The sequence below is a fragment of the Struthio camelus genome, chromosome Z (assembly GCF_040807025.1).
Source record: "Struthio camelus isolate bStrCam1 chromosome Z, bStrCam1.hap1, whole genome shotgun sequence".
NCBI classification, from domain to species: Eukaryota; Metazoa; Chordata; class Aves; order Struthioniformes; family Struthionidae; genus Struthio; species Struthio camelus.
Genome location: NC_090982.1, coordinates 77,898,024 through 77,925,467, shown reverse-complemented (window position 1 = coordinate 77,925,467; position 27,444 = coordinate 77,898,024). Strand labels below are relative to the sequence as shown.

Below are 27,444 nucleotides of genomic sequence, written 5' to 3'. Positions count from 1 at the left end.
ATGTGTTATCTGGACTTACCTTTTCATGTCAAATCAAAAATCACTGGATAGCTGCTGCCTCCAACCCTTTCCTTCTCTACATGCGAGTGCACCCCTCACTCATCAGCATGGCCCCACTCAGTACCTGAGAACCATCTGGCCACTAGGGAGACCCAAGATAGAGCATATAACCCATTTTAAAGGCAGGATTGCTTAAGCCAATCTCAGTGTGGGCTGCCACAGCTCCCAAATACATGCTCCTCCCTGCTTCCTTGCACCAGCACTGGTGTTCACGGAACTGGGCAGTGAGCCAGCTGAGGGAGTCAAGCCAGCTACAAACTAATCCCTGGTTTTGTCAGTTAAATTAAGCGAGAGAGGCCCATAGGGCAGGGGAGACGCAAGGCAGTGGTGGGAGAGCACAGCCAGCAGGCCAGAAGGTGGCCAAGCAATGGAAGCCCGAGATTTGATCAGTTTAAGCCTCCCTGGAATTGCACCCTAACACCTGGGCTAGTGTTACCCTCCCATAGAGGCTAAATATAGAAATAAACCTGCCTTCAAGAGACACTTTCCACAGCCTTCCCCAAGACTCTTCAGGGCAGAGGCGAGGAAGAGCCTGGAGTTATGCAAGCAACGAGGAGCTCGGAGGCAGTCACGGTCCACGAGTCAAAACTCAAACAGGGACTGGGAACAAAACTCAAAGCAGCAATCCCAAGCATGCGGTCCTCAGGTCTGTCAGGGCAGAGAGTGGCCCCACCACACAGTGCAGGTAATGTGCCCTCCACCAGGGAAAGAGATGAAAGTATCATAGCACCAAATAACGCCACACAGTGGTTCAGGGCAGGGAGTAAGGAATCCCAACTCCCATCGAAACTGCAGGGGCAATTTGACTGGAATGTGGCCAGGCACCGTGGTCACCATCCTTTACCTCTGCACATAAAGAAAGGAATACAACCCCTCCTGACTGCAAGCAGTCAAGAGCAGAATTATGATAGCTCACTTGCAGCACAGAGTCCCATGCAGAACACCACGGTCAAGAGGGAGAGAAGCACCATATATTGGATCACAAATGCTATAATCTGCAGTGCCGGGGATCCTTTCAAGGTGACATAACCTCAGGCGCACATGTAGATACCAATGGGTTAGATCACCTTGCAGAAAAGTTATCCCTTCCTAAGGGCTTTCAAGCAGCTCTCCCCAGGCACCAGTGCCCACACCAAAGCTACTCCTGCAGAGTTAGGACAGCTATTCTAGGCTCCCCTTTCCTCCTGACATTAGCCAATATGGAAATGGGTCAAATGCTCCATCACCACATCCTGCTGCAATTCAGCTGTTCCCAATCAACAGCCAGCATCCCACCGCAACAAGCTCAGGCAGAGATCGGGAACCCTGACTGCTATAGCCAGTCTGTGTGGATAGCCAACAGGCAGAGCCCACTCGTGCAGGGGTTCTCAGTCACAGACACAGTTCTCTGCTGTCACCCTTCCAACAAGCTGAGCCTGTTTCACACTGTATGAGACAACCCAACCTGGCCCCCTCGGCCCAACAGGGCCCTTCAGCAGGGTTGAGAAAGACCAAAATGGTAGTGAGCACGGCTTACCGCAGAGCAACCAACTGACTCTACAGCTGGAGCAGAGCAGCTGCCACTGAGCCCCAACGGACTACTGTACATATATGATCATGTGCACTTTGATTCAAGCATGAAAACTAAGCGCGCAAGGAAGAGAGAAGAGGCGATGGCTGCAGGACCCAGTGACAGGGCTGAGTTGGAGCCTTCCCTCTCCTCCCTTCCCTCCCCTCCTCAGCAGGCGCCCCTTCCAGCAGGTCACTGTCTTAGCAAGGTAACACATCCCGGGCAGCACGCCAGCTGCTGAAGCCTACCAGCTGCACAGTGGGCAGACTTGTCAGGAAAGTAGCAGCAAGACCCCTTGCTGGCGCTTCTCCAGAGGAGCACTTCAGGACTCTTGCTTCTTGGCCTCCTGCAGCAGACTCCTCTGCTGCTAACAAATGCCCAACAAGAGCTCTAACTCCAACTGCTGAGAAACATGCTCCCCGCAGAGCATCGCAAAGAGCAGGGAACAGCTGGCAACAGTCCTTTTGTGCAGTGCTTGAGGCTGGGAGCTGGGGATAATCCCTGACTGCTGTCGACAGGCACTCGTTGCTGGTGGCTCTAGGATCCCTCCAGGCCCCGGGAGGCAGGGAGACAACAACCACAGCCTCGGCCGATGAGCAGGACAGGCTCCCCACATCTCCAACGCTACCTGAGCTGAAGCTGGCTGAACCAGGTACTGACCGCACAGTCCACACGCATCACCAGGGAGATCCCCAGCAGGAGGCAGATGCTGCTGACCATGAAGCCCAGTGCTTCAAAGAGGAACCTGTGGGCACAACAGACACAGTGAGGTATCACAGCCAGCATGCCTGCAAAGACAAGCTGTTACCCTCACTCCCAGCGGAATGACTTTCCTGACAGCAAGAGGATCCCAGATCCTAAAACCTGATTACATTCACCCCCCAGCAGTGGATGCTACCTGCAACCTGGAAGCCCAGCAGGCTTCAAGTTCCTTCCTTCCAGTTACTGATCTAGAGGGCATTCAGGAAGACAGCTAGGAGGGATTTGGAAACTTTAAGAGCCCAAGGACTTCCCATGCTCCTACTAGCCCATGCCTACTAGCTTCTCATTTCTGGTCTGGTAGCTCTATATTTGGCTCCCTGCCCTGAATATTCTCCCACTCATTGCCCCTGCCTGGCAGGACCATTCTGGCCAGTCTGGGGATCCCACGGTCCTATGGCTATTCCCACTCAGACAGCCTACCAGGTACATGGTAGGCTCTGCATGTCCTCACAAATCAAGACAAGAAAAAATTTCTTTGCTTTAGTTCAAGATCAGCTTCTAGACTCAAAGCTGGAATTAATTCAGGACAGTCCTATAGCCTCTGCTAGGTAGGAAGTCTTACAAGAATGATCACACCCCTCTGGCCTTATTGTCTACACACACCAGTTGAGAGCTTGGGCACAAGAGCCCTAATCCAGCATTAGAGCAACTCCTGGGACTTACTTTGGGGCAAAGACCTTCCAGACCATGAGATGCCTCCTGAGGATCATAGCTGCACAAACACAGGCCAGAAGCTGTGGGGGAGACCAGGAAAAACAAGTTACAAGCGACTCTGGAGAGACCTCCTGGGCAATGGATGCACATTGGAAACTGGTGCTAAACCATGCACACCTGAGGGGCTAGTACAGTACACATCAGAAATATGCATCCCAGAGAGGATACTCTTCCATTGTGGCCTCAAACCAGGAAAGACAAACAGCCTGTGACACATACAGGCCCTCCAAGAAAAGGGCCAGTCCAGGACAGCACAGGGGAGGACTCACACTGTGGATAAGCTGACTTAACAGCTCACTGAGAGGGGTGTTGCTGTTCTCCTGTTGTAAGGGCTTGCCCCTTCCCTTGCACACAGAGAGATGATTTGATGGGCTAAACCCCAGAAAGCTTTTCATTTCTTTCATGGGATAAGTTTTCTGCTGTTCAGCTCCCTACATCACCACAACGTTGGATCAAATGAGAACCAGAGCCAGTGCAAATGGATATGCATGGTCAGAAAGAGGGGAAGCAGGATTATAACCCTGCAGCTTCTGAACAGATGCTCCCACTCTGCAAAGGTGGATATGAAAAGCAGCCTAATCTGTATTGCTGCTTCCCTGTTGGAGCCTTTCCCAAAGCAAAGAGCAAATGGCAGTGCTGAGAAGAGGGCCTGTGCAGCTGACCTTCCCCTGCAACCAGACATATCAACCCTGGGCCCGTCTCTGCCCTGGCTGACCCCTTCCTCATGTCAAGGTGCCTTGGGGCTCTGATAACACACCATTCTCCTCTTGGACAGCCTTCCCTACAGCCATCTGCATCTGCCAATACCTGCATCCCGAGGACGAAGAGGTACTTCAGGCCCAGCTGCAGCAGAGCAGCAGAGAACCTCTCCGGGGACTCCCGCAGCCTCATCTCCATCATGTGCTCCTCTTCTTTATGCAGCTCCTCCCGGGGCTCATTCTTGGGCTTCCTCTTCTGTGAGCTGGGCGTCTCACACACAAAGGGCCAAAGCAGGAGCAGAGGGCAGCCGACTACCTCGAGGACAAAGGCACAGGAAGTTACTGGGAGCCTAGAGGTGAGGAGCAGCGTGGGCTCTGCCATCGCGCCCTGGGCGTGCAGGAAGCATATGTGCCAGCTCCAGTTTGCTCGTCAGGCACAACTTCACGGAGGCTGCAGACCATGGGCAGCTCTGTGGCCCCTGGAGGGGACAGTGAAGATGCTGCTGTTCAGCTGGTGCTAGAGCCTCCATCACCTTCTGCTAAGCCTGCAGGCCTCCAGACCAGACAGAGCAGGGAGCTGTGCCTGCTGAGGCTTCGCAGCCCAGGAAGAAATTGATTTACCTGCAAAGAGGATATGGGAGGCAAACGTGTTGGCGCCCACCAGGACAGCGGGCAGGAGGTTTGTGCTGTGGTCAAGGTGGAAGCCCACAAAGGCTGCGTTCCAATGGATGGCTGGGAAGATGGGCTGGTGGCCTGTGGAATAGAAGAACTGGGAAGCAGCAAGGAGCCAGGAGATGACTGCATGCCAGGGCACTGAAAAAGGCTCTGAGAGAGAGAGACAGAGACAGAGAGGCAGAGAGGCAGAGAGAGAGAGAGAGAGAGAGAGAGAGAGAAAGAGATATCAGCATTGAGGATCGAGAGAGATCGACAGTCCAAAAAAGCATATTGTGTTTCCTTCCAGGTTTCCTTCCCTCTCTCTTCTGAGACAGAAACTAGTCAGGCTCCCAGCACAGGGAACGGTGAGTGGCCAGGCATCCCTTCCATGCTCTGCCCTGCTCCCGGGGCTCTGCCAGCAGCGATGGGGTTTGGTGGCTGCTCGCACCCTGGGGAGCAGCGATGGGTGAAGAACCCCCTTCCCTGACACAAGGACCTCCTCTTCCTCCTCCCATGCTGCATCCCTGCTGCATGTGCATCTTCTATCAGGGGATTTAAGCAGCTCTTGTAAAACACAGGAGCGAAAACCAGTGCACGCCCATTCCCTGGGAGCAGAAACTGGGCCCTGCCTCTCCCAATGGGAATAAGAAGAGGCCACTGAAGACAAAGCCCAGGCCACAGCCTAACACACATCCAGAGGATGCTTTGCTGAGCGTTGACTCACCAGCATCTCCAGCAAGGCTTCTGGCACGGCTGTGGATGTGCAGCAGCATGAAGGCCTCCAGAAAGAGGAGCAGGAAGGCAAGACTCAGCCGCTCACTGTGCAGAAGCAGCAAGAGGAAGCCCAGCAGGGTAAGTGCTATGACCAAGGCTGCTGAGTACACGCTGCCCAGCCCGTAGGCTGCAACTGTGGCCTTGCAGCTGCCCCGCTCCAGGCGGCTCTTCAGGGACTCCTGCATCCTCCTGTAGATCTGAGGGATGACGTGGAGGAAGTCAACTTCAGAGCTGGGAACCCCCAGGTAGGGGGTGACGATGGGTCCTGCTGACTCCCGTGTGTCCTTTGCAAACACCGTCATGGGATTGCACAGCAAGAGCAGCAGCCCCACGGACACCAGCCCGTAGACAGCCCACGGAAAGGCAACAAGTGCCACCTGCACCAGCTCCTGCAGCTTGCCGAGTGAGTCCTCAGCGCTGGAGGCAACGGCCCAATAACAGGCAATGCAGATGGCAACCAGTGGGAAACCCCAGCGCACAAAGAGCACGACGGGGTCTGAGCTGTTCAGGTTGCCGTAGTGCCGCAGCCACCACCGCACCACACAGACCAGCCCGACCAGCGAGGCCACGCACAGGAGGTAGAAGAGGTTCTTGGCCCGTGTGTTCCTCAGGCTGGCAAGGGGGGCGAGGAAAAGAGAGGGCTGGCACTGGGGGATTTCCTCACGGCACTGGTGGAAAAAAACGGAGAGGCGCACGCAGACCAGAAGCACGGCCACGAGGTACAGCAGGTACCAGCTCTCTTTACGGTAAGAGGAAAAGCCAAGAAGCTGCTGCTTGGGGCCTTCTGGCACGGTCAAGTGACCATCCCAATGGAGTTTCCCTATCAGCAACACCACCAGGGAGGCCAACAGGAACGGGGCCACTCGGGCCTCAGCCACCACAAAGCTATCGGAGAACATGGCTCCACAGCGGAAGAGGAGAATGCCCATGGGGAAGGCCAGCCCCAGCCATGCTTGTACCTGCTGCCTCAGGCCAACGCTGGCCAAGGGTGGCTGGCTGCCCGCCAAACGGGCTCGCTTGGGCTGCCGGCCCCACCAGCGCCAGAAGAAGGCCACCTGAGAAACTGCAGCTGCCCATGATGACACCAGGAGGAGATCCAGCCCCTCCTGGGTGAAAGTACAGGCCAGCCCAAGCAGAACAGCCACCACCAGGCCCCAAAGCAGTGGGTACAGGAGGCAGCTGCGATAGAAAGAGTCCGACGCTGTCGCCAGCTCCGAGGTCACGTAACAGAGCAAGCAGGAAGCGGCGATGAGGGTGCAGCCCGCCACCATACGCAGGGGGTGGAAGCGGGCCCAGGACTGGGTGCACACAGCCCGTGCCTCCCGCAGGTAGAGCTGGAAGCGACCGATCAGATTTCTCAGCCTGGATTCCAGCTCCGGAGACACCAGCATTGCCTCCTGCAACTGGGCCAAGAGCTGAGCGTGCTCCTCCACAGCGCCGGAGAAGAGCTCCTGCAGGTGCTGGAGCTGCTCTGCTGGCAGGTCCTGAGCCACCAGCGAGTAGGAACGCAGGAAGCGGTCCACCTATAGGAGAAGGGACACAGGGTCAGACAACAACACTAGGACCCCTGGGAAAGGAATTTCACTGCCATCTTCAGAATGGAAACAGCCCTGATCTGCCAACCCCTGCTGGGATAGACCTTGGCAGTATCGCCTGGGACTGCTCACCCAAACACAAGGTGTGACCAGCAGGAAATAGTCATTTGGCTAAAGTCACACACCTCTAAAGTGACATATCCATCCTGACAAATACACCTACACCTCTCAGCTACCCAGTTCTTAACTTGCTAGGTGTACTTCTGGCGCACATTGGTATACATTAGCCTTGGATAACAAGAGGCAAACTTCCCGAAGAAGTTCAAGTCACTACTAGCTATTAACCTGAGCCCAGTGTCAGCTTTTCCAATATTTTTCTGAGCGCAGACAGCAAATTGAACAGCTTTTAGCTAATCAGGCCAAACTGTTCCCTTTTTGAATATGAGAACACTAACCCACTGTCCCATAAGCTCAGGAAAGCTCATTCTGCCTCCACTTCAAGCCAGCAGGAACAGAGCCAGCTATGATCCCAAAGCTGTAAAGGGCATTACCAGGGCGAAGCACCTGTGCAAACATCCAGCTGCTCAGCGATGCAGATCCGCCCAAGCCCAGACCTGCACTGATACATTCCCGTGGCTTCCAGTTGCCTCCGAGCACAGGCAGAATCAGCCTGCCCCTGCCCACAACAGCAAACACACCCACTAGCTTTCTCCCAGGCTTGCATGAGCTCCCTGGTATGCCTTGTTCAAAATTGTGATCAAGCCAGAAACCTCCTCTGACAACTGAGTGCAAACATTTAAATAGGCAGGACTGGATAATATTAACTGCTAACAGATGATCAATATTTGTTGTGACTAATGGACAGGAAAGTACACTATCATCCTTCAATGACAAAGCACCCTTCTTCTCTATAAATACACAGCAGAGATGCTGAACGCTTCTGCCTCCCCACTAGCAATCACATGGTCTCCAGCTCTTCCCTGACTTGCACCAACGGCATCCAAACTACATGTGAGGGGTTGTAGCCAGGCCACTAGACCCAAAACGGGGCCTACGCTGGTTTGGCTTCTTCCCTGAAAAGCCCCACAGGTACACCAGGAAGCTGACTGGGGGCCAGAGGAGTTATTCTTGGGCCAGGAGTGTGCTTCTAGCAATCCAGGGGTCTCTCAAAGTCAAGTAGGGTCTTACATGAGAAACAGGCTGTGTAACACAATACATGCGCAGCAAATGTGATCCTGTGACAGGCCAGGAGCTGCACCAGACAGCCCTCCATAAAAACATGCAGACACGCCCTGGTGCACGGCCTTGTTCCATTGCCTGGGCTTCTTTTATGCCTGGTATATTCTCAGTCACTCACAATCTTGGCCCAGCCAGCCAGCCATCATTCAGCTGTGGGGGTTCTGTATTTTGCAGCACTAGGTGTAAACCGATCCTTCTCTACCATCCCACTTTACTCTCTTATTATGCAGCGTTTGTTTTATTTAATCCTTCATTGCTGCTTTCCTTTTATCACTGAATTAAAATAACTTTTTAGCTAAAACTGTTTCTCCTCCAGAATTGAAGAAGCATCAAAACATCCATTTGTACTTTCGAATCTCCATTAATGAAACCTGCCCCTAGTTTTCCTCACCTTTGAGGAACCATCTTTCCCACATGACTAAATCCACCACTGATCACCTGGGACCAAACCTTATCCAGAAGTACATACCAACTTTCAGATCAGTGATTTTCTAAACCATAGTGCTCATCACCAAGTACTAAACTGGATCTCCCATATCTCTTTTGGGAAAGCGGCGCTGCCTTCTCCTGGAGCAAACTCCACAAGGAGGTAACTCTTTGAATTAACTTCCCCATGAAGATAACACTGTCCCACCCCCCACCAAACAGAAGAGGTGGGCCCTTAAAAAGCAACTCCTCTTGCCCTCCAGTTCAATAAGGAGGCCTGCAGTAGGTACTGCTTAGCATTGCCATAAATCAGTGTCAAAGAGCTTGTCTGAGAGCTCCCATATGAGGCATAGCGGGCTGCGAGTTCCCAAAACGGTCAGGACCCCATGGCTCAGCCCTTAGCACTACCCCATGACTGTCAGCCAGTCTCGCCCTTCTGTTGCCCACCCACACAACAGGAAAAGAAGCTAAGACGACCCCGGCCATACCTGCTTGGCATTGACGTGATAGACTGAAAGCTGCTGCAAGGCTGCAGACACAGCGTCGCCATCCCCAGGGAACAGCTCAGCCATCACCTCCCCGATGTTACTGTAGGGAATGGGCATACCCAGCAGCAAGGCCACAGTGGGCACCAGGTTCACCTGGGGAATGGCCTCAGGCTCCTGGAGAGACAGCAGAGGAATCGGGAAAGTGGAAAAAGCTCAAAAACATGGTTTTCCACTCAGGCCAGAGAGGGCACAGCCAGCTGGGCACACACATGGGACACCAAACCCATGCTCTGTCATGCCCTCCGCTAGCCTGGATCTGGAAGGATGCCCTGCAGCTGTCACTGCCCCATGAAAAGGCCCAGCAGTGGGGAAGGCAGCCCTGTTCTAAGGAGACACCAGGGAGGCCAGGAAGGGGCAAAAATACAGGGGAAACCACAGGCACAGCTCACTCCTCCCTGAGTGCTCTGCAAGAGGAGGATGCCTTCTGGGAACTGCATTTGACCCAGGCTGTCTGGTAGCTCACCTGGCCTTGCTTTAGCACAGCTGAAAGGCCTGAACATGGGTTCCAAACACTGGCCCCACATACAGGTCACTCACTGCCCTCTAAGGTTGAAGGTAAAGCCCCGTCCCCATCCCAACCCTCTCCTGGAGGCCTGAGGGGAGCTGTCTGCCCTGTCACTCATTCAGCCCTGCAGCAAGCCAAGTGCTAAAGATTTACTACAGAAGTGAAACAGCCCAACAGAACCTGCATTCACCCCATCTGCAGTCTGTTTTTGCGATCAGATTTTTTTACTAATCAATAAGATGGATTTTGTTCAACAGAAACTGACGTTAATCACATTCCTATCTTTTAAACTTACACTATCTGCATCCTGTGTCAGACTTTCCCCTGTTCTCTCAGGAAGGGTGACAGACTCCCTGGCCCTCTCAATCTGAACAATCCTCATCGAACTGCTACTCTCTGTAACCCCAGGATGCAGTTTTCTCCCTGGAGGTCACCTCAGGCAGTAGCCTAAAATTCCCTAAGCATCAACATCCTCTCACCTCGGGAGGGCCGGTGCCAAATAGGGGTGTTTTGCTGTACACAAACAGTGCTGCATTCACTTCTTTCTCGCTGTTCCCACCATGGTCTCCAGTCTCCGTCATGCCATGGTCCCCAGCCACCAGAAGCAGGGTGTCATTTCCCAGATGATCTACCAAGGACCTGTCACCAGGATAAAGAAGGTCAACCCCAACCCTCTGCCCTGGTTGCACAGCTGAGAGAGGACGTATCTCCGCCAAACTGCGTGCACCATGGAGGTGAGGCCTACACAAAGAGCTGAACAAAACTAAGTGCTGCTTCAGAGCTGTACCAACTGATCAAGGAATCAACCTTTTTTCCCACTCAAACTGACAAAAGCCCTTGTAGATGTAGCTAGCAAGAATGAACACCCAGGTCCCAGGGCAACATATGCATCAGACAATTCAGAAGGGATGTCGCCAGGAACAAGTTTCAGGCTGATCTTACTTTGGATTTGTCACTCCAACATGAACACACATGCACTGACACTGCCCTGTGGCACAGCTGGGGTGCCAGCTGCCGCTGGTCAAAGCCGTTCTCTGTGGTAACCGGCACAATACGTGTTCTCTGTTGCCCTCTGTGTCTGTAAACACTTGAGGAAAACCCCACCAGTCTGGGCGAAGAAAGAGGCAAGCTGCTAAACCCCCACAGCCACTCCGATCACCTGAGCATCTCATTCATCTGAGTGAGCTTCTTAGCCATTTCAGGATGGTCAGGTCCATGTTTGTGCCCACAGTGGTCCACACCAAGGAAGTGAGCAATCAGCAAGTCCCATTCACCATCATCCACTGCAGAATAAGAGGAGCCTTATCAGATGCTAGCCTGGGATTTGGACAAGTGCCCTACTGCTGGCTCCTCCTGCCAGAGCTTTCTGAGTGCCTTTGGAAATACCCGTTTCTTCCCCTCATGCCCTCTTCAATCCCAGTGGTCAAGCAGGCCAGTACAGGCATGCAATGAAGGCACCCTATCGGTCTGTAGGTGCCCTGGTGCAACGCTGAGGGCAGCTGGACACCCAGCAAGCAAGCCAATATCCATGTTTTTCATTCACCGCCCCTCAGGAGAGGAATGGCCCAATGTTACCCAAGTTACCTTGAAATACACTTAACTCAGAATGACAAACCGAGCTAAACCAAGGAGAGGGTCAGGAAAAGGAGAACTCAGAACTCCAGCCCTTTCCCAGAGACGTTTTAGGTCAGACTCATCAATGTGCCCCTTCGTGTCCCACCCAGGACAAGGGCCTGGTGCACCAAGACTGTCCTCATCTATTAAGTTACTTCTGGCCCTTCCTGTTTGCTCCAGGATCTCCACACATGAGAACCAACTTATTTGCAGTTAAATGACTAATTGCATTTCTCCCACAAGGTGGAACTCACCACTGGGGCAACTTTTCCACCTTCCTCATGAAAGACCATTGCAATCTTTGTTTACTTAGATTTATACACAGACTAAACAAGGTGCGTTCCCCTTAGTCCTAGGGCCTCAAAGAGAAGTCTGAAATTACCTAAAATTCATACACCAGTGTCACATTTCACCCTCTCCCCAAGACTGGGAGCCACAAATATCCTGCTGAGAGCAGTGCTGTGCGTCAGCCTCCCACTCCAGTAGCTGCTCCAGGTGAGTATTTCCTATAGCACTGTGGGCCTGCCCAGGCAGCCACAGATCAAATGGCCCCTTCAAGGTTAAGTTTGAAGAAAGAGACGTCCTTCCTGCTCCATCCTAGCAGTGTATTTCTAGGACAGCTATAGAAGCCTAAACTGTGGACGAGTCCTAACAAGCTGTGTCCTCTCCCAAATGGAGGAGAGGCATTTAGAGAAATGGCTTGTCATCCCTGAAAGCTGGCTTATCTGTGGAAATCCAGCTAGGGCACTGTAGTCCATGGGCTACAGCCACAAGCAGGTATGACTGCCCGCTGCCACTCCAGAAAAGAAAAAACTCTTCAGTTCTACCCCAAATTTGCACTAGGACCCCAGCATAACATAAAGGTGCAGCTGGCCCCTGGGGAAGAGCTGCTTACCAGTTGGATAGAGATGCTGCAGGATCCCATCATCCACAGTATGAAGATCCTTCACATTAAAAGAAGGGAAGAAATACGAGCGGAAAAACTTATTGGGGAAGAGTCCTTCCCAAGTGTCGTCTCCCATGAAGACCACTCTCCTTCCTGGGGAAGCAAGAAAGGAATTAATCAGAGCAAGGAGCCTGCTGGAGTCATGCTCATATCCACACTAGTGCAAAGAGTCTGGGCAGATCCAGGACAGGGTCTGGAGCTCTTCTCCCACCCACACTTGAAGTGACTGACAATTAAAAACTCCAGCTGGTTGTCAACAAATCTGAATGTGGGGAACGGTTAGCCCTGTTCCTAAGCCTACAAGTGGTCCCAGCACCAAATCCAGCAGCTCAACCTCATCACCTATCATTAAGCTCTGACATGTCCCCTCAGCTGAAAGATCCATGGATTGAACAGGCTAAAAAGTTACTTATTTGTATCACTGCAGCACTTACGAAGGGAAGCGCAGGAAAGAACCCTCCTGTCTCAAACCAAAGGCCTCACAGTCACACTGTAGAATACAAGACAAAAGATGGCTACAGACAGACAGGGGCTGGGCAGAAGCCTTCAGTCCTAGGCTCAGACTTTAAACACGACAGCAGTGGTTTTGCAAATGCAGAGAAGGCAAAAGCACGGATGTTTCCAATTGTCTTCACTCTGCTTCTCCTACCTATTGCCAGCTACCCCCTCCGGGATTTCAGAGCGATTTCAGTTTGGGAGCAGGAACTGTCTCCTCTGCAGCTGCTGCTACAGCACGGGGTTTCCTTCTAGCATTTTTCACTACTGATGATTTACTGCATTTGCCCATCTTACCCTCGTACATGGGGAGCTGACAACTCAGTAGTGTCACCCCATCCTAGGCACAGGCACTACTGGTATTTGTGCCAGCTGGAGCCCTGGAAGGGAATCTCTCTGGGTCTCACAGGACTGCACCCTGTCCCTTTTTCTCTACTCCATCGTCCCACCCTAACAAGATGCTCTTTAAAGCTGCGCTCTCTAAATATATGCATGCAGCACCAAATTACATAGAGAGTGAGATAAGGTAGTTGCCTAACACTCGCAGGCGGCTGGCTGGGCAGGCCTGCTGCCTGCGTGACACCTCCACAGCGTACCTGGCACCGGCTCCTCCCGCCTTGTGCATCTCACCTGAATGCAAACACGACTGATTGGCAATGCCCTTGGCTTCCCAGAGCGGCTCCTGGCGGTGACCTTGCAACAGTCACCATTAGTACGGCTGTTATTACCTGTTCTCTCATTGTCTTTGAAGAAATTCTACCCAAGGTTACAGCTGCCTCTCACCCCCAGCACAAGGCAGAGAAACCCTGCCTGCGTGACCACGCTGACTGAGACCCCTGTGGTCTTCAGCCAAGGACCCTTGAGTGAAAGGGTTGAGGTGTTGCACCCGGTCCCCTTCCCAGGGGAAGAGAGGATTAAAGGTCCCACACAAATGCTGACCTGGGCTTTATGCATGGCCTCTCCCAGCCGGACTCCACCCCCAGCACACATACCGTTCTGCACCAGCTGTGCCAGCAGGTTGTCCTCCTGGATTGCATAGGTGGCAAAGTTGCTACCCACGTCGATGAAAGTCGGCAACGAGCCGGTGGTGAGGCCCTTGATGCGCTGCATGGTGGCAGTGGGGGGATCGGCTCGGAAGCGGTAGAGGCGGGCATGACGGGGCTGGGAGGTTGCTAGGTGGTGCAGGAAACTCAGCTTGTTCTCATATGGCAGTGGGCTCACATTGGCCGGGTTGAACCAGGCAAACTCAAACCGGAGGGCATCAATGATGACTAGCACAGCCTTAGAAAAGCGCTGGGGCATCCAGCAGGAGCCCGGCGGGAGGCTCTGCCTGTCCCAAGGTGGTGGTGTGAGGGGGTCTGAGCAGGAACTGCTGTTGGCAAGCTCAATCCGGGTGAGCAGGAAGCCACTCATGAAGAGCCCGATACCAGCAAAGAAAAGAAAGCAGACCCAGGCCAGGAAGAGCAGGACTGGCCACCGCTGCATCCTGCAGGGAAGGACAGGAACATTCAGCCCCCGATGGTCAATCTGGGCCAGGTACCCCCAACCTGCCCCTGCCAGAACCTGGTCGCCCCCCATCCCTGCACTGTCCTGCACCCTAACACCCCTCACATCCTGCTGTGCCCTGATACTCCTCAGAGCCCCCCCAGCCATCATCCTCTGCCCTGACACCAGCCTCCCTCATACTCGCTGGGTTACTGCCTGACACCTTGCGTAGTCTCCAACCACCACCCCTTGTACCCCCAACCACCACCTAGCACCCCAACACCCTTCCAATCCCCAGCTACCCTCATCCCCAACCTCCCTCCTACCCCAGAGCCACCACCCAGCACCCTGACACCCTTCCTGCCCCTCAGTCACCACGCTGTGCCCTGTCATCTCTCGTACTCCCCAACAACCCTAACAACCCTTACAACCCCAATCTCCCTGACTAACCAGCGGGTCTCCTTATTCCCCTTCCTACACCCCAGCCGCCACACTGCACCTCAGCCACCCTTGTACCCCCCAGCCACCGCTGGGCAGCCTGACAACTCTCCCACCCGCCAGGCCCCTTGCACACCCCCCCCAACCCCTTGTCCAGCACAGCAACGTCCCAGCACTCCGATACTCCTCTCACCCACCTGAGACCCCTCGGAGCCCCGGACACTGCCAGCACCCCGACACCCCTCCCACCCCCCAACACCTCTTGGAGCCCCAGACATCACCAGCACCCCGACACCCCTCGGAGCCCTAGAAAGCACCAGCACCCCGACGCCCCTTCCGCCCCCCTGACACCCCTCGGAGGCCCGCACACCCCCACCACCCCGACACCCCTCCCGCCCCCCGACACCCCTCGGAGGCCCGCACACCCCCACCACCCCTCGGAGGCCCGCACACCCCCACCACCCCGACACCCCTCCCGCCCCCCGACACCCCTCGGAGGCCCGCACACCCCCACCACCCCCGACACCCCTCCCGCCCCCCCGACACCCCTCGGAGGCCCGCACACCCCCACCACCCCCGACACCCCTCCCGCCCCCCGACACCCCTCGGAGGCCCGCACACCCCCACCACCCCCGACACCCCTCCCGCCCCCCGACACCCCTCGGAGGCCCGCACACCCCCACCACCCCCGACACCCCTCCCGCCCCCCGACACCCCTCGGAGGCCCGCACACCCCCACCACCCCCGACACCCCTCCCGCCCCCCGACACCCCTCGGAGGCCCGCACACCCCCACCACCCCCGACACCCCTCCCGCCCCCCGACACCCCTCGGAGGCCCGCACACCCCCACCACCTCGACACCCCTCCCGCCCCCCGACACCCCTCGGAGGCCCGCACACCCCCACCACCCCCGACACCCCTCCCGCCCCCCGACACCCCTCGGAGGCCCGCACACCCTCACCACCCCGACGCCCCTCCCACCCCCCCGACACCCCTCGGAGGCCCGCACACCCTCACCACCCCGACGCCCCTCCCGACCCCCGGACACCCCTCGGAGGCCCGCACACCCCCACCACCCCGACGCCCCTCCCACCCCCCCGACACCCCTCGGAGGCCCGCACACCCCCACCACCCCCGACACCCCTCGGAGGCCCGCACACCCCCACCACCCCGACACCCCTTCCGACCCCCGACACCCCTCGGAGGCCCGCACACCCCCACCACCCCGACACCCCTCCCACCCCCCCGACACCCCTCGGAGGCCCGCACACCCCCACCACCCCGACACCCCTCGGAGGCCCGCACACCCCCACCACCCCGACACCCCTCCCACCCCCCTGATACCCCTCGGAGGCCCGCACACCCCCACCACCCCGACACCCCTCCCGCCCCCCGACACCCCTCGGAGGCCCGCACACCCCCACCACCCCCGACACCCCTCGGAGGCCCGCACACCCCCACCACCCCGACGCCCCTCCCGCCCCCCGGCACGGCCCGCGCCCCGCCGCCCCGCGCTCCCCTCCCACCTGCGGCCGCCGGGCCCGGCGTGAGCCGCCGCCTCCGCCGGAAGCGCGCGCGCGGCCGTGGGCCAAGAGCGGCGGCGGCGGCGGGCGGGCGGCGGCGGCAGCGCCCCCTGGCGGCCGGGCGCGGGGCTCCCCCCCCACCCCCTTTCGGGCTCGCCCCCCCCCCCCCCCCCCCGACGGCGCCGAGCCGCAGCACGCCCGAGCCCAAATCGCTGTTTCACCGAGCGGCGAGCAGCGAGCGTGGCCCTTCCCGCCCTGGCTTCTCCTTTCCTCCACCCTCCCTTCAACCAGGCTCGGGGGAGCGTCTCCTCTCAGGCCCTGACCGCGCACCGACCCCAGCAGCGGGGCCCTGCGCTGTCCCACGCACCTTCGCTCAGCTCCGTTCCTAACCCGCCTGGCAGCTCCCGAGCCCCCCACAGCTCTTACAAAGCCACTTTCCAGGCTAAGTCCGCTCTCCGGCCAGTTGGTCTCGGCCCAGAGCTCTTCTTCCAGGGCAGCAGCTCTCGTGGCCCTCGGGGACTCGTCCCTCGGCATTGCGAGGGCCTCGCTGTTCCTTCGCCGCTGGCATTCAGCCAGGCTAAATCCAACCAAATTCCCGGCCTGCTCCCCTCTGGAGGTGGGTGAACACCTCCGAGACAAAACTAATCGCTCAGGATTAACACCGGAACCGGCCCCCTCTTGCTTCCCTGAGGCTGGCCGGGTTCTCTGAGTGATAACAGCAAGAGCTAAAGGCACCGCGAGAACGAGCAGACGAAGGCTGCCAGGTTCAGGATGTGCAGGAACTCAATCGGCCACGACGGGGAGCCCATATCCCCGGAGACGGATCCCAGGGCTCCTCTTGCCGACCATCATGCCTTCGTATGCAGCCACTGGAGCAACCGGCAGGATTAGGATGGACACGGTCTCAAACCGTGCCTCGTTGCCCCAGTACACAGCGGGTCCCGCTCCCAAGTGCCAGGAGGATGCGCTGCAGCACCAGTGCCATTTCCTTTATTACATGATTAAATCCAAATACAAAATAAGAACCAAAAGAGGAAGAAAAGCGTCTGACTGGGGAGGGCAGCAGCAGAACAGGATCCCCTGTAGCCTGGAAGGCCCTGGACTTGGATCCCCCTCCCTTGGGGTGCTGCCACAGCAGTATGTCCAGTATCCTTCCAGCCCTGCTAGCTGGAGTTCACCTGTTCCACCTTAAGCACCTCCGCGCTGGGGGGCTGGGGGCCCTTGTGGACTGGAGGTATCTCGTCCTGGGTCTTCACAGCTTGTGGCTTGGTCAGCGTGCTGTAGATGCCCAGGGCCTGCGGGGAGTGAAAGAGCCATCAGGGAGGAGAGGAGAAACTGGGCACTACTGGCAGAGGGAAGTCAGCCTGTCTCTGGAGAGGGTCCTGGGGGACAGCAGGAAATGTCCTTGCTGCAGGGCCGTGGCAGGACAAGAAAGGACATGCAGTAGGACTGTGACAGTGCAGGCCCCACAGGGCAGGCAGGGATACAACAGCCTCTAAACAGCCTACGTTCAAGGCCTCGATGCTGCCACGCTACGCCGCAACATAAGAAAGCCCTGCTAAGAGCACCTCCTGCCAGTGCACAAAGGTGCCTTCAGGAGATGACCTGAACCCTTGTTCCACGTTCAGTCCTGCTCAAGGCATAGGGACGGACAAGAAAGAAGTAAATTTACACCCCAAAGAGACAGGGAGAAAGTCAGCCTTGTATTTCAGCCCACTGCAGCTGGCCTATTTCAGCCAGCCTCTATTTCAGGTGGGGTGGAGGGAAGGGTCCTGTCTGCTATTGCCACAAGCAGGCTCAGGCCAGCCCCCACGCAGGCCCTCAGGCCCAGCCAGGGATTGCCACAGCAGAGACCCTCCTGCTGCCCCAGAGTGCTGTGAAGCAGGTATTCCAGCCCACAGCTGGGAAATCAATTAATTTCAAACCCACCCACTGGGCCAAATTCCTCCTCTTCTCCACATCTCTCCTTTACTGGCACCACCGCCTCCACCACAATAGCTAGGGGCTGTCACACTGTCACCTTCACTTCCCTCGTGCTCTGGCTAACTCTGGGAAAGGAGACAAGGTCCCTCTGACCACACTGACCTGCGCAACCATGTTGGTGACGTCACCGGTGTTGGCTGGCAGCAGGACTGTGTTGGAGTCTTTGGCAAGCTTGGAGAAGGCGCTCACGTACTGCTCAGCCACAGAAAGAGAGGCGGCTGCGTTGCCATGCTGGGGAGAGAGGGCTCATCAGCAAGATGATGAGCCACCAAGAGCACATCCACACCCACACCTCCAAAATGCCCTGCTCCAGCAGCAGCTTACAAGACTGCAAAGCTCCTTGCTGCCAATGGAGGTGACAGGGAGTGTCCCAGGGAAAGCCAGGCGCTGCCCTAGCCTCGGGTCTACCTCCCCCAGTGCTAGCACCAACGCTTTGGCTGCCCCAAGGAGCCACCACTCACCTGCTGTGCCAGAGCAGCTGCCAGGAGCTGAATAGCCTCAGCCTTGGCCCTGGCCTTGACCAGCATGGCGTTGGCTTCTCCTGGAACGAAGCACGGCAGAGCGCACGTCAGAGCTGCCACTTCACACACATGAAGTCTCCCCTCACAACGATCCTCCCTGCAACGCACCTCCTGCTGCCCCAGTCTGCAGGGCAGCAACACCAGCCAGAGCACAGCCCGAGGGCCCCAGCGGGGAGGAATCAGCCAAAGCGGCCAGGGGAGAACCTGGCTTGCTGGGCAGCCCAGCGGAGCACACGGAAAGCGGTGCAGCTTGCTCCCAGAGAGCGTTCCCCCTCAGTACAGAGGACTACAGATCCCCCTAGGGCCTGGCGCTCATGGCACGTTCTAGGCCAAGGCACTACCAGCAGCTTTGTTGATCTGTTCGGCCTTTTCAGCTTCTGACGCCAGGATCTGGGCCTGCTTCTGCCCCTCAGCCACGTTGATAGCAGATTCCCGGGTCCCCTCTGACTCCAGCACTGTTGCCCGCTTCCGTCGCTCTGCCTCCACCTGCAAACACAGGTTGGATGTCCACCTGCCACGGCCAGTCTGGGGACATCCCGTCCATGGGGCAAGCACAGCAAGGGCACGCTCCCATGCCCCTGCTTTGGCAAGCATGGCTGAGCAGGGGACGAGAACATGGCCATGAAACACTGAGTGAGCCCCAGGGAGGGATAGTTCTCCTTCCCAGGCTCAGCTCACTGCAGTGGTGAGCCCAGACCACAATATGCCATGCTACCACGATACTGGGTGTCCTCTTCCTTCTGCCACAGCGACCTAGTGCAGGGTGCTCCCTGTAACAGCGCTGGGCACCGCCAGGGTGTGGGCAACACCCACAGCAATAAGAAGTTGCTTCCAAGAGCAAGCATTGACCCGTTGGCCCGCGCAACCCTATGCAGCCTAGGTCACATTTAACCAGATAGCATGCTTCCCCCTCCTCCCGTTCCAGCGGGGCAAGCAGCTCAAGGCCAATACTAGCCCTGGGATCTAGCTCCCAGGTTTTCTCAAGAGGAGACTCTCCAAGCTCTGGGATTTGCTGCCTTCAGAGCCCTAGGGATTTTAAGGGTTGCTGGCAGGGCTCGTGTGTACGAGGCAGGGGCCACCACTGCAGAAATAAGGATGGGTATTATCTGTTCAATAGCCATATGTTCGCAGCCGAAGTCAAAGCGCTCACAACTTCCCTCACTGCAGGAGAGCCCTAGGCAACCAGCTCTGGAAGGAGAAAAGCTATGCTGCATGGGAGGGGAGGCTTTGCTCTCATTCCAGTCTGCCCCAGACCACCAAACCTGCATCTGCATGGATTCCTTCACGCGCGGGGGCACGTGGATATCCTTGATCTCATAACGCAAACACCGGATGCCCCAGTAGTCTGAGGCCTGGTTGATGGCATCCACAATGCTGGCATTGAGGGACTCACGCTCCTGTGAGGCACAAAAGAAACGGCAGAGAGGAGAGAGAGGAGCGCAGCATGAGATAGGGGTCAGAAGGGAAACAGTCAGACACCTCCCTTCATGGGCCAAGGTCATCCAGAAAACCCGAGTTCCACAGGGGCAAAGCAGGGCCAAGCTCTTCCCACATTTCACACGAGTAGGAGTCGCCTTCTCCTGGGGCAGGCAGTGCCCAAAGCTGGAACTGGTGAGAAGCAAACATCTGGTGTACATCTGGATATAAACACCTCCCAGGAGCACAAACAGCGCCTGCTTCTATCCACATACGCAGCACAAGGGTTTTAGATACCCTGAGCCGGGTCCAGCCAGCTCATCACTGGGCCTGGAGCAAAGAGCCACTGACTCAAGAAGGACAAAGCCAAATCAGCCGGGTCTGGGCACACACCACCCATTGTCTTTTCTGACTAACCCAGGACAGAGCAAAAACAGCTCCCATCAAACAGAACAATCGAAGCAAGACCCATCCCCAAAGGGTCCAATGCTGACAGGCCAACTGAAGAGGATGCCAGAAGCACTCCAAGCAAAGGGAGTTTTGCTGTTAAGTGAAGGGAGTTTTGCTGTTAAGTGCATCAGACTGTCCGCACAGGCCCTGCAAGGATTTGAGAGATGCTGCTACAAGCGGGCAGCTCCGTGACCCCTCCCCCAGCTCACCCGGAAGACTCTGTCGAGGGAGAGTTTGCCCAGTTCAGATCTCATGGTAGTCTGGGCCAGCTGGGTCACTGCGTACTCAGGATCCTCCACCCCGTAACTGGCCTGGACAGCAGGAAAAACAAAAGAATTTGTGGGGGTGCTGAAAGAGACCCTCAAAGAGGCAGAACCAGCAAACAGCACTAAGGCCAGAAGCCTACCACAAACACCCCTGCCAAGGAAAAGCAGAACCTGGAGCCAAGATCTGCCTTCCCCTCTTCCCTCTCACAGAGAGGCCCCAGGGAACGGGGTGCTCAGCCCCCCAGCCTCGCAGGGCACAGCGTGTCGGACAGAGGCTGAAGCGCACGTTTTAGAAAAGTGAGCCAGGAGAGCTGGGCGTGCTGCCCCCAAGGGTCTGCCAAGGCAGCTGGCTGGGCGACGCACCACACACAGACCAGGCCTGGAGCAGTCACAGGCTCCCAGAGGCTGAAAGTTGCTTCATGCCTCTAGGTTTAGGATGGGTCTTAGCAGAACGGGGACGGTACCTTGTAAGGGTCCATGACCCGCAGATAGAGCACACCATCAATCTGCAAGGTGACATTATCTGCCAGGAAAGAATGGCATATCCCTCAATGGAGCAGCAAAGTAAAGCAACAGCAAAAGCTCCCTCCCCTGACAGAATTAGCAGAGCTGGGCAGGGCCGTCCCCTTCCTTCACGGTGTCGGCAACACAGCATAGACAGAGGGAGCAGCTCAAATGGATCTCCTGATGTGAAAGGCTTCGTAAAAAGGCACTGACACTACATGTAAAATGTCTCATTTTGACGTTTTTACGCACAAGAAGTCTCAAGTTTCCAGATCAAAACATTTTATACTGTAGTTACCTTAAGATACTAAAGAAGCAAACAAAAAAAACCCTTAATACTGGAATTGAAAGACAGACCTCAATTAAACAGATTTGAAATTTTTACAGGTCTTGTACAAAAACTGAGGACAGATTTTTCCTAGTTCAATGCTGGAAAACATCCGAGATCTGAAAAACGAATTTCTGCCCACCTCCACTCAACCCATGCTGAGAATGGGCAGCAGCAGCCCAGAGAAGAGGGCAAGAGGGACCTCCTAGGGTTCCTCCAGGCACAATGCCACTAGTACGGTCAAACCAGATCCCCAAGGACAGGGCTGACTGTATGAGGCTGGGACATTTCCATTCTTCCCTGCACTCTCCCTTGCTCCTCCCAGATGCAGCAAAAGGAAAGGAGCAGGACAAAGAAGCTTTTCCTTACCCAGGGTAACGGCAGACTGCTCTGGGACGTTAATGACTATTTCCTTGAGACTCTGCACATAACGAATCCGATCCAGCAGAGGGATGAGAAAGTTCAAACCCTGGGAGAAGAAGAGTAGTTAAGGCTCAGATTAGATCACTGAGCCCAGAAACCAGGCCATATTTTTCTACCCAGAGAGCTCAGCCATACTAGAAAAGGCTGTGCAAAAAAAGCCCAAGTGCACTACGTGCTACAGATACTTCAGGCAGAACAAGCATGCTTCGCGCACAGGGAGAATTTAGGTTTCTCACTGCTTTCAATAGCCCACCAAAGAAAATTAGACCACAGACAATCAAAAGAATTGCAATCTAGAAGAAGAAACGCAGGTGCTCCAACCATCCCCTAAGTCCCCGTGCAAAGTACATGTCTCACTACAGCTATAGGAACCTGCTGAATCCAGAAGGGGAGAAAAGCGGCTCCTTACAGGCTCGAGTATTCGGTGGAACTTGCCCATCCTCTCCACCACCCAAGCCTCCTGCTGCGGCACAAAGAGCACTCCGATGTTCACGGGCAGGCCTGAGTTCCAGCGCTGCGGCGCCGGGGCCAGCCGCGCTAAATGCTTCAGCTGTTGGGAGCGCTGGAGAAAGGAAGAGGAATAGGATGAAGAACTGCAGCTACGAGCCTGACTCCACTTGCTCGCGCAACCCTTCCTGCCCGTGTGCTGCACTGGGCAGCCTTGCTGCTCGCAGGCTACAACCCTCTTCCAGCCTGTGCTCTCCTGTCTGGGCTTGCTGTTGCCAGCCCCGATGCACCGGGGCAGGAACCGGCGTCGAGCCCCCGCCAAGCACGCACCGGGAGGGGACGTGGGTTGTGCCCACAGGGACGAGCCCCGGACCGCAGGGACTCCAGAGGAGGTGCGGGCATCACGACCTTCCCCAGAGGCCAGCAGAGGTACGAAGCCCACCGCCTCTACCTCTGCCCTTCACACCCCCGCTTAGGGCGGGAGGGGCAAAGCCACCCGACACCGCAAGGGAGAGGAAGGAGCGGGACAGGGTCTCCCCTGCCCCGCTCAGAGCTATATCCTGGTCGCCCCCCTCTCCCCGTCCCCACTCCCCCCCCCCCAGACCAGGCCTCCCCCTCACCGCTCAGGCCCTCCCCGGCCTCAGCCCCCCCCCGCCCCCTCGCTACCCCCAAACGCGGCTCCCCCGGCCCCCTCCGTCCCCCCGGGGCTCCCCCGGCCCCACCTGCAGCAGGCCCCGCCCGGCCTCGCGCCCCGCCCGCGCCAGCATCGCGCCGCCGCCGCCGCCGCCGCTCCGCCGGGCCCCGCCACTTCCGCCCGCCGCCGCCTCCGGAAGCGACGGGAGGGGGCGGCCCGGGGCTCAAAGGAGTCCCCGCGGAAACGCTTCCGCGCCGGCCGAGCCGGGCTACGGCTCCTCCCTCGGCCCTGACCAGCGAGAGGCGGGCACGGAACGCCCCCCGCGCCGGGCTCTTCCGGGTGCGCCGCTCATCGTGTCCCCCGGGGGCGCCGGCCGCTCGCGCAGGTTCCGCGGGCGGCAGGGGCCCGGCAGGCACCTCGGGGCCGCGCAGGCGCAGAGCCAGGGCTCGGGGTCCAAACCAGCGTTTATTAAATTAAAAACAAACACAAGAAGTACCGGGCGCAGCTGCTCCGGCGGCTCTGGGTTCCCGCAAGGGCGCCCCCCCTCCCCCGGGCCGAGGGCCCCAGCCTCCTCCACCTCCCCGGCCCAGGGGCTGAGCAGGCCCGGGCCTGGCCCTCCCTGCCTCCCAGCCCCTGCCCCGTGGTCCTCGCCCCTGGGGGTGCCGGGGGAAGGAGCTGGGTGCTGGCCCTTGCTGGCAGACGTTGGTGTTCCTGCCCTCCTCAGGCTGGGCTCCCTCCCTCCCTCCCTCCTTGGAGATCCTGGCTGGGCCTCCCCCACCCCCAACCAGGTCTTCCAGAAAAAGCCTAGCAGCGACTCTGCGTCAGTAGGGCACGCTCAAAGGACGCTCCGGTCTTGCACCCTGCCTCTCTTGCCTCCCTGACCCCCCTGCCCGGGGCTTGACGTGTTCTTGCACACATTTCTTGAGGCTTAGGGGCAGAAAAAGGTACCGCTCTGGATAATCTCCAGCTCCCTTTCTGCACATCCAGCCCAGAGCTGATGCTCGATTCTCTCTGCTGCTTCCTCTCTTCTCCATCCTACCTAAGGATCAAGCCAGGCCTCCTCCCCCTCTACTCTCAGTTGATCAACGTGGTGACAGGTTCTTGCTCTAAGCAGGTTCCCAGCTGCCCCAAAGGCAACAGGATTCACCCCAACCCTACCACATCAGCACAAGGCCAAGATCTTTTGGTGATCTCCACCTTCTCTCAAATCTTGCGGGAAGGGCTAGTCCCTGCTCTTCCAGAGAGCCCCCAGCTCCTTGTCCCTTCGTGTTACAGCCATATCTCTTACCCCAGGGCCCATAGCAATAGCCACTTCCCTGCCAGCCCCAGGCTTCTTGGGGCCTGCCTTGCCCTAGAGGGGTTGCCCTCTAGGGCCTCCCCAAGCTGCCTGAAGAGGGGCAGGCCCAGCAGAAATCTCAGCCTCTCCCAGGGCTTTTAACAAAGGCCCCGCAGGGAAGCTGGGCCCTGTTCCTTCTGATAGGTTGGTCACCCTCTCCTTCCACAGCCCGAGATGTGCCTCGCTGCTGGTGACCCTCACAGTCCCCACAGCCCTGCCTCAATGCCTGCAGCCCCACACTGCTGAGCGCAGCCTGCCCGCTGCCTGGGTACCTCGTCCAGTGCCTGCAAGGCCAGGAGGGCTGCGGAGGAAGAAAAGCACGTCTGATCCTCTGCACAGGTCTCCTCCACACTCCCAGCAACAATAAATACTAATAAATATGAACCCTTCTACGGTTTCTGCTCCCCAGCCCAGGGACTGGCATAGACAGCCTCACCCTGAGCCCCCCTTCCAGGCTTAACTCCCCCCTCAACCCTGGCCACGTCTCCGAGCTTGGAGCAGCACTGGTGAAAGACCTGGGCATGTCTTGGGAGCGCAGGGGCTGCTCACCAGCCCCTGCCCCTCCTTACAAAGCCCCCTTGGTGATCCCAACCCTGCCATAGGGCACAGCCACGATGTCCACGCTGCTTGGAAGGACGCAGCCATGCGGGGAGGGCGATATTTCAAGGTGGTGCCTGCTCTCTGGCCCTTTACTCATCTCTCTCTGAAGTGCTGGGCTGGATGCTCCCCAGTGGCTCTAGGCAACGGAGAAGGTCAGGCGGCTCCGTGCTTAGGCCCACGGTGAGTAGCAAGGGTTCCTTGGCATCTCCGTAAAGGATTTCAGTTCATAGGGGATCCCGGAGTCGACCTCGATTGACTTGCGGGAGAAGAGCAGCCGGATATCGTCATGAAGGTAGATCTTCCCCGACTTGGAGCTGTGAAACCTAAGGGGAGAGGAGAGCACGGCAGAGGAACTTCAGACTTGCAAGAAAGGATGTAGCAGCCTCAGAGGGAGCCGGTGGCAGCAGAGCAGGGCAGGGGAACACAACTCCGACCCAGGAAGCTTCTTCCCACCATCTTCCTTGCCTACTTATGCTCCTGGTCAAAGTGGCTTCCACTCTGCCTGCCTCCAGAGGGGCAGAGACTGCTGCCCTAGGGCAGGACGGCAGCTCCAGTCTCTCCGCAGCCCTTCTAGGGCAGAGGACAACCGTTCCCTGCTCCTCCCCAGGGCTACCAAGTCAGGCTCTCCTCCTGCAATAGTGGCAGAGCCTGCAGGTTTGGAGGAGACAGGGACACACGGAAGAGGGGCCTGGGAGTCCAGCGGTGACCCCAGAGCAGGTGTCCATCCCTCCCAGCCTGCCCTACCTCAGGTGCATCAGGTAGCAGAGGACCCTGCGGGGTGGGCTGGTGCCTGGTGGGTCGCTGGAGGCCACGACGGCCCCCTCCTCCTCTTCCACGGGCACCAAGAAGATGCGGTGGCGTAGGAAGGTCATGTGGTTGGCTGGCATGTCCTGGAAGTCGTACGTCACCAAGAACATCTTCACCACAGTCTTGTTGGGGTTAAATAAGGTCTATGGGCAGAGCGGGGGGGAGGTCAGACTAGGAAGTGCCCACGGCATGGGCGCATAGGTCAGGCCTGGGGCATCTTGGGGCTGTGCTGGGAGGCCCAAGGGCCCACAAGAGCAGTCCTTGCTCCACACCAGCCCCAGAGGGTGTAGCCCAAGGCCCAGTTCTTTTCCAGTCTGTGTCCCTCACAGAGGAGCCAGCGCACACAGCTCAGATACCGCAACCCACCGGTAAGCCCTTTCCTCCCCACCTCCACCCACATGCTCCCATCTCATTCCCATGGCACCCACAAGCTCTGCTGTTGAGACCCCTGCCCCTCCTCACCAGCCTCTTCCTTTCTTGTGTCTCGCATCCCCTTGCCTCCTTGCCAGCGCCCCGGGGATCCCGTGCTTCCCTCCGCAGCGCTCCTGGTGGCCATACACTGGCTCTGCACAGAGCTTTCTGGCTGTTGCCCCAGCAAAACAACAGAATGGAGCAGTTCTGCCCCGGGGATGCTCCAAAGCCACGGGAGCCCACCTAGGCCTCCTCCACACTGCGCTATCAGAGGCCAGGGGATGACTCACCACTTGGATGGTTCCAGCTTTGGGGACACTGTAACCCTTCTTTCCCAAGGCCTCCAAGTCAATCACTCCCTGGGAGGCAAAAGAAACAGCATGTAAGAGAGGATGAAAGCCCACGGAGAGCCTAGCTGAGCCCTGATATGGGGCCCAGAGTCCCTCTCACCAGCAGACCGTGGGACAAGGCAACCAGGGGCACGTTGCAAGAGGGTGCTCAGCTCAATCCCTCTCCAGACCAGGAGGAGAACAAGCAGCAACAGAGAGGTGATGGCAAAGCAGCAGCCGTGAGACGGCTGGGCAGCGGCAGCCCTGTCACACATCTGAAGCCTGCCTCTTCCTCCCTTTGCCTCATAGGTTAAATATGGCTTCTGTCTCCCTGCAGCAGACCCTGGTGTGGCCGGTGCCACGGCCACAGAGATGTGCCGGGGCTCCTGGGATATGTGGTTGCTTGTGCCACGTTCTCAAGAGCGGGGCAGCCCCAGAGGATGTCCAGTGCCTGCATACGGCCCCTGCTCACCTCCCTCACTGGCCCAGCCCTCCCTCATTGGCGTACCAGAAAAGGCGAGGGCGCGCTGTGTTCAGAGATGTCGAAGTAGGTGACGTCGACAGGCAGGGTGGCATGCTGGGGGCAGTAGGAGCCGCTGGCTCCGATCTCTGCTGTGAAACCCTCGATCCTCCCTGACGGTGCAAAGCGCCCCTTCAGGATGGACTCCTGAGAGAGGAGGGAAGCGTTACAGACCTTACAACACTAGGCTTGCCCCTCACCTCTAAGCTATATGTGAAACGACCTCCATCTCCACCATGAGCACGCATCAGCCTGCCCTCACATGGCCCTAGGCTCTCCAAGGACTGCGTGTGAGGGACCTTGGCTGCTATTTCTGAGATGGACTCCATCCTTGAATAGGTGGGCTGAGACCAGCCATCTAACACCAAGAACAAGTGCGAGCGTTCTGGCTTTGCCAGTCAGCTCTGCGGCAGCCCTCTCAATAGGGTCTGAGGGACAAGTTCAGCCCAGCGCGTCTGTCCCCTGGCAGGATCTGCTGTGGTGAGCTGTTCTGCCAGGGGACA

General features: G+C 57.4%; 3 protein-coding genes across 16 annotated transcripts in view; all 3 read right to left on the bottom strand.

The window, feature by feature from the left end:
• Positions 1–1,790: 1,790 nt before the first annotated feature.
• Positions 1,791–16,807, bottom strand: LOC138060859 (GPI ethanolamine phosphate transferase 3-like). Of its 4 annotated transcripts, none has more exons than XR_011137622.1 (11): positions 16,334–16,807; positions 13,512–14,005; positions 11,974–12,117; positions 10,624–10,747; positions 9,944–10,103; positions 8,900–9,073; positions 5,162–6,734; positions 4,405–4,608; positions 3,893–4,099; positions 3,035–3,105; positions 1,791–2,354 (listed from the first exon to the last, which is right to left on the bottom strand). XR_011137622.1 is itself a non-coding variant. In XM_068926577.1 (11 exons), exons 1-11 carry the CDS (start codon positions 16,498–16,500, stop codon positions 2,234–2,236), a joined length of 3,435 nt encoding a protein of 1,144 aa, XP_068782678.1. In that variant the 5' UTR covers positions 16,501–16,807; the 3' UTR covers positions 1,791–2,233. The 4 variants fall into 4 exon arrangements, 3 of the variants coding, with proteins under 3 accessions (XP_068782678.1, XP_068782679.1, XP_068782680.1); XM_068926577.1 differs by having other exon boundaries at positions 3,893–4,095; XM_068926578.1 differs by lacking the exon at positions 16,334–16,807 and adding an exon at positions 15,970–16,020 and having other exon boundaries at positions 3,893–4,095.
• A 133-nt stretch (positions 16,808–16,940) lies between these two features.
• On the bottom strand, positions 16,941–23,145 carry LOC138064383 (stomatin-like protein 2, mitochondrial). Its single transcript, XM_068926595.1, has 10 exons — positions 23,027–23,145; positions 22,267–22,419; positions 21,804–21,903; positions 21,067–21,125; positions 20,546–20,647; positions 19,733–19,867; positions 18,812–18,956; positions 18,411–18,490; positions 18,052–18,180; positions 16,941–17,261 (listed from the first exon to the last, which is right to left on the bottom strand). Exons 1-10 carry the CDS (start codon positions 23,069–23,071, stop codon positions 17,130–17,132), a joined length of 1,080 nt encoding a protein of 359 aa, XP_068782696.1. The 5' UTR covers positions 23,072–23,145; the 3' UTR covers positions 16,941–17,129.
• Positions 23,146–23,386: 241 nt separating this feature from the next.
• LOC138060866 (atos homolog protein B-like) overlaps positions 23,387–27,444 on the bottom strand; it is a 40,778-nt gene continuing 36,720 nt past the window's right edge. For 10 of the 11 annotated variants that reach the window (XM_068926589.1, XM_068926592.1, XM_068926586.1 and 7 more), the window contains 4 exons: positions 26,930–27,088; positions 26,383–26,451; positions 25,619–25,824; positions 23,453–25,197 (listed from right to left, as the gene is read on the bottom strand). In XM_068926589.1, the coding sequence (XP_068782690.1) occupies positions 25,044–25,197; positions 25,619–25,824; positions 26,383–26,451; positions 26,930–27,088 (588 nt within the window). In that variant the 3' untranslated portion in view covers positions 23,453–25,043. Of the gene's footprint in view, positions 25,198–25,618; positions 25,825–26,382; positions 26,452–26,929; positions 27,089–27,444 lie in introns of all 11 variants that reach the window. The other variant, XM_068926584.1, reaches the window with a different exon arrangement.

Excerpts from the sequence above, each read along its gene's own strand:
- LOC138060859 (XM_068926577.1), bottom strand. The coding sequence starts at position 16,500 with ATGCCGAGGGACGAGTCCCCGAGGGCCACGAGAGCTGCTGCCCTGGAA. Across the intron at positions 6,735-8,899 it reads ATCACGTCAATGCCAAGCAG|GTGGACCGCTTCCTGCGTTC; the intron begins GTATGGCCGGGG and ends CTTCTCCTATAG. Across the intron at positions 4,609-5,161 it reads AAGCCTTGCTGGAGATGCTG|AGCCTTTTTCAGTGCCCTGG; the intron begins GTGAGTCAACGC and ends TCTCTCTCTCAG.
- LOC138064383 (XM_068926595.1), bottom strand. The coding sequence starts at position 23,071 with ATGCTGGCGCGGGCGGGGCGCGAGGCCGGGCGGGGCCTGCTGCAG. Across the intron at positions 21,904-22,266 it reads TCCACCGAATACTCGAGCCT|GGTTTGAACTTTCTCATCCC; the intron begins GTAAGGAGCCGC and ends TTCTTCTCCCAG. Across the intron at positions 18,957-19,732 it reads AGGAATCCATGCAGATGCAG|GTGGAGGCAGAGCGACGGAA; the intron begins GTTTGGTGGTCT and ends CTGTGTTTGCAG.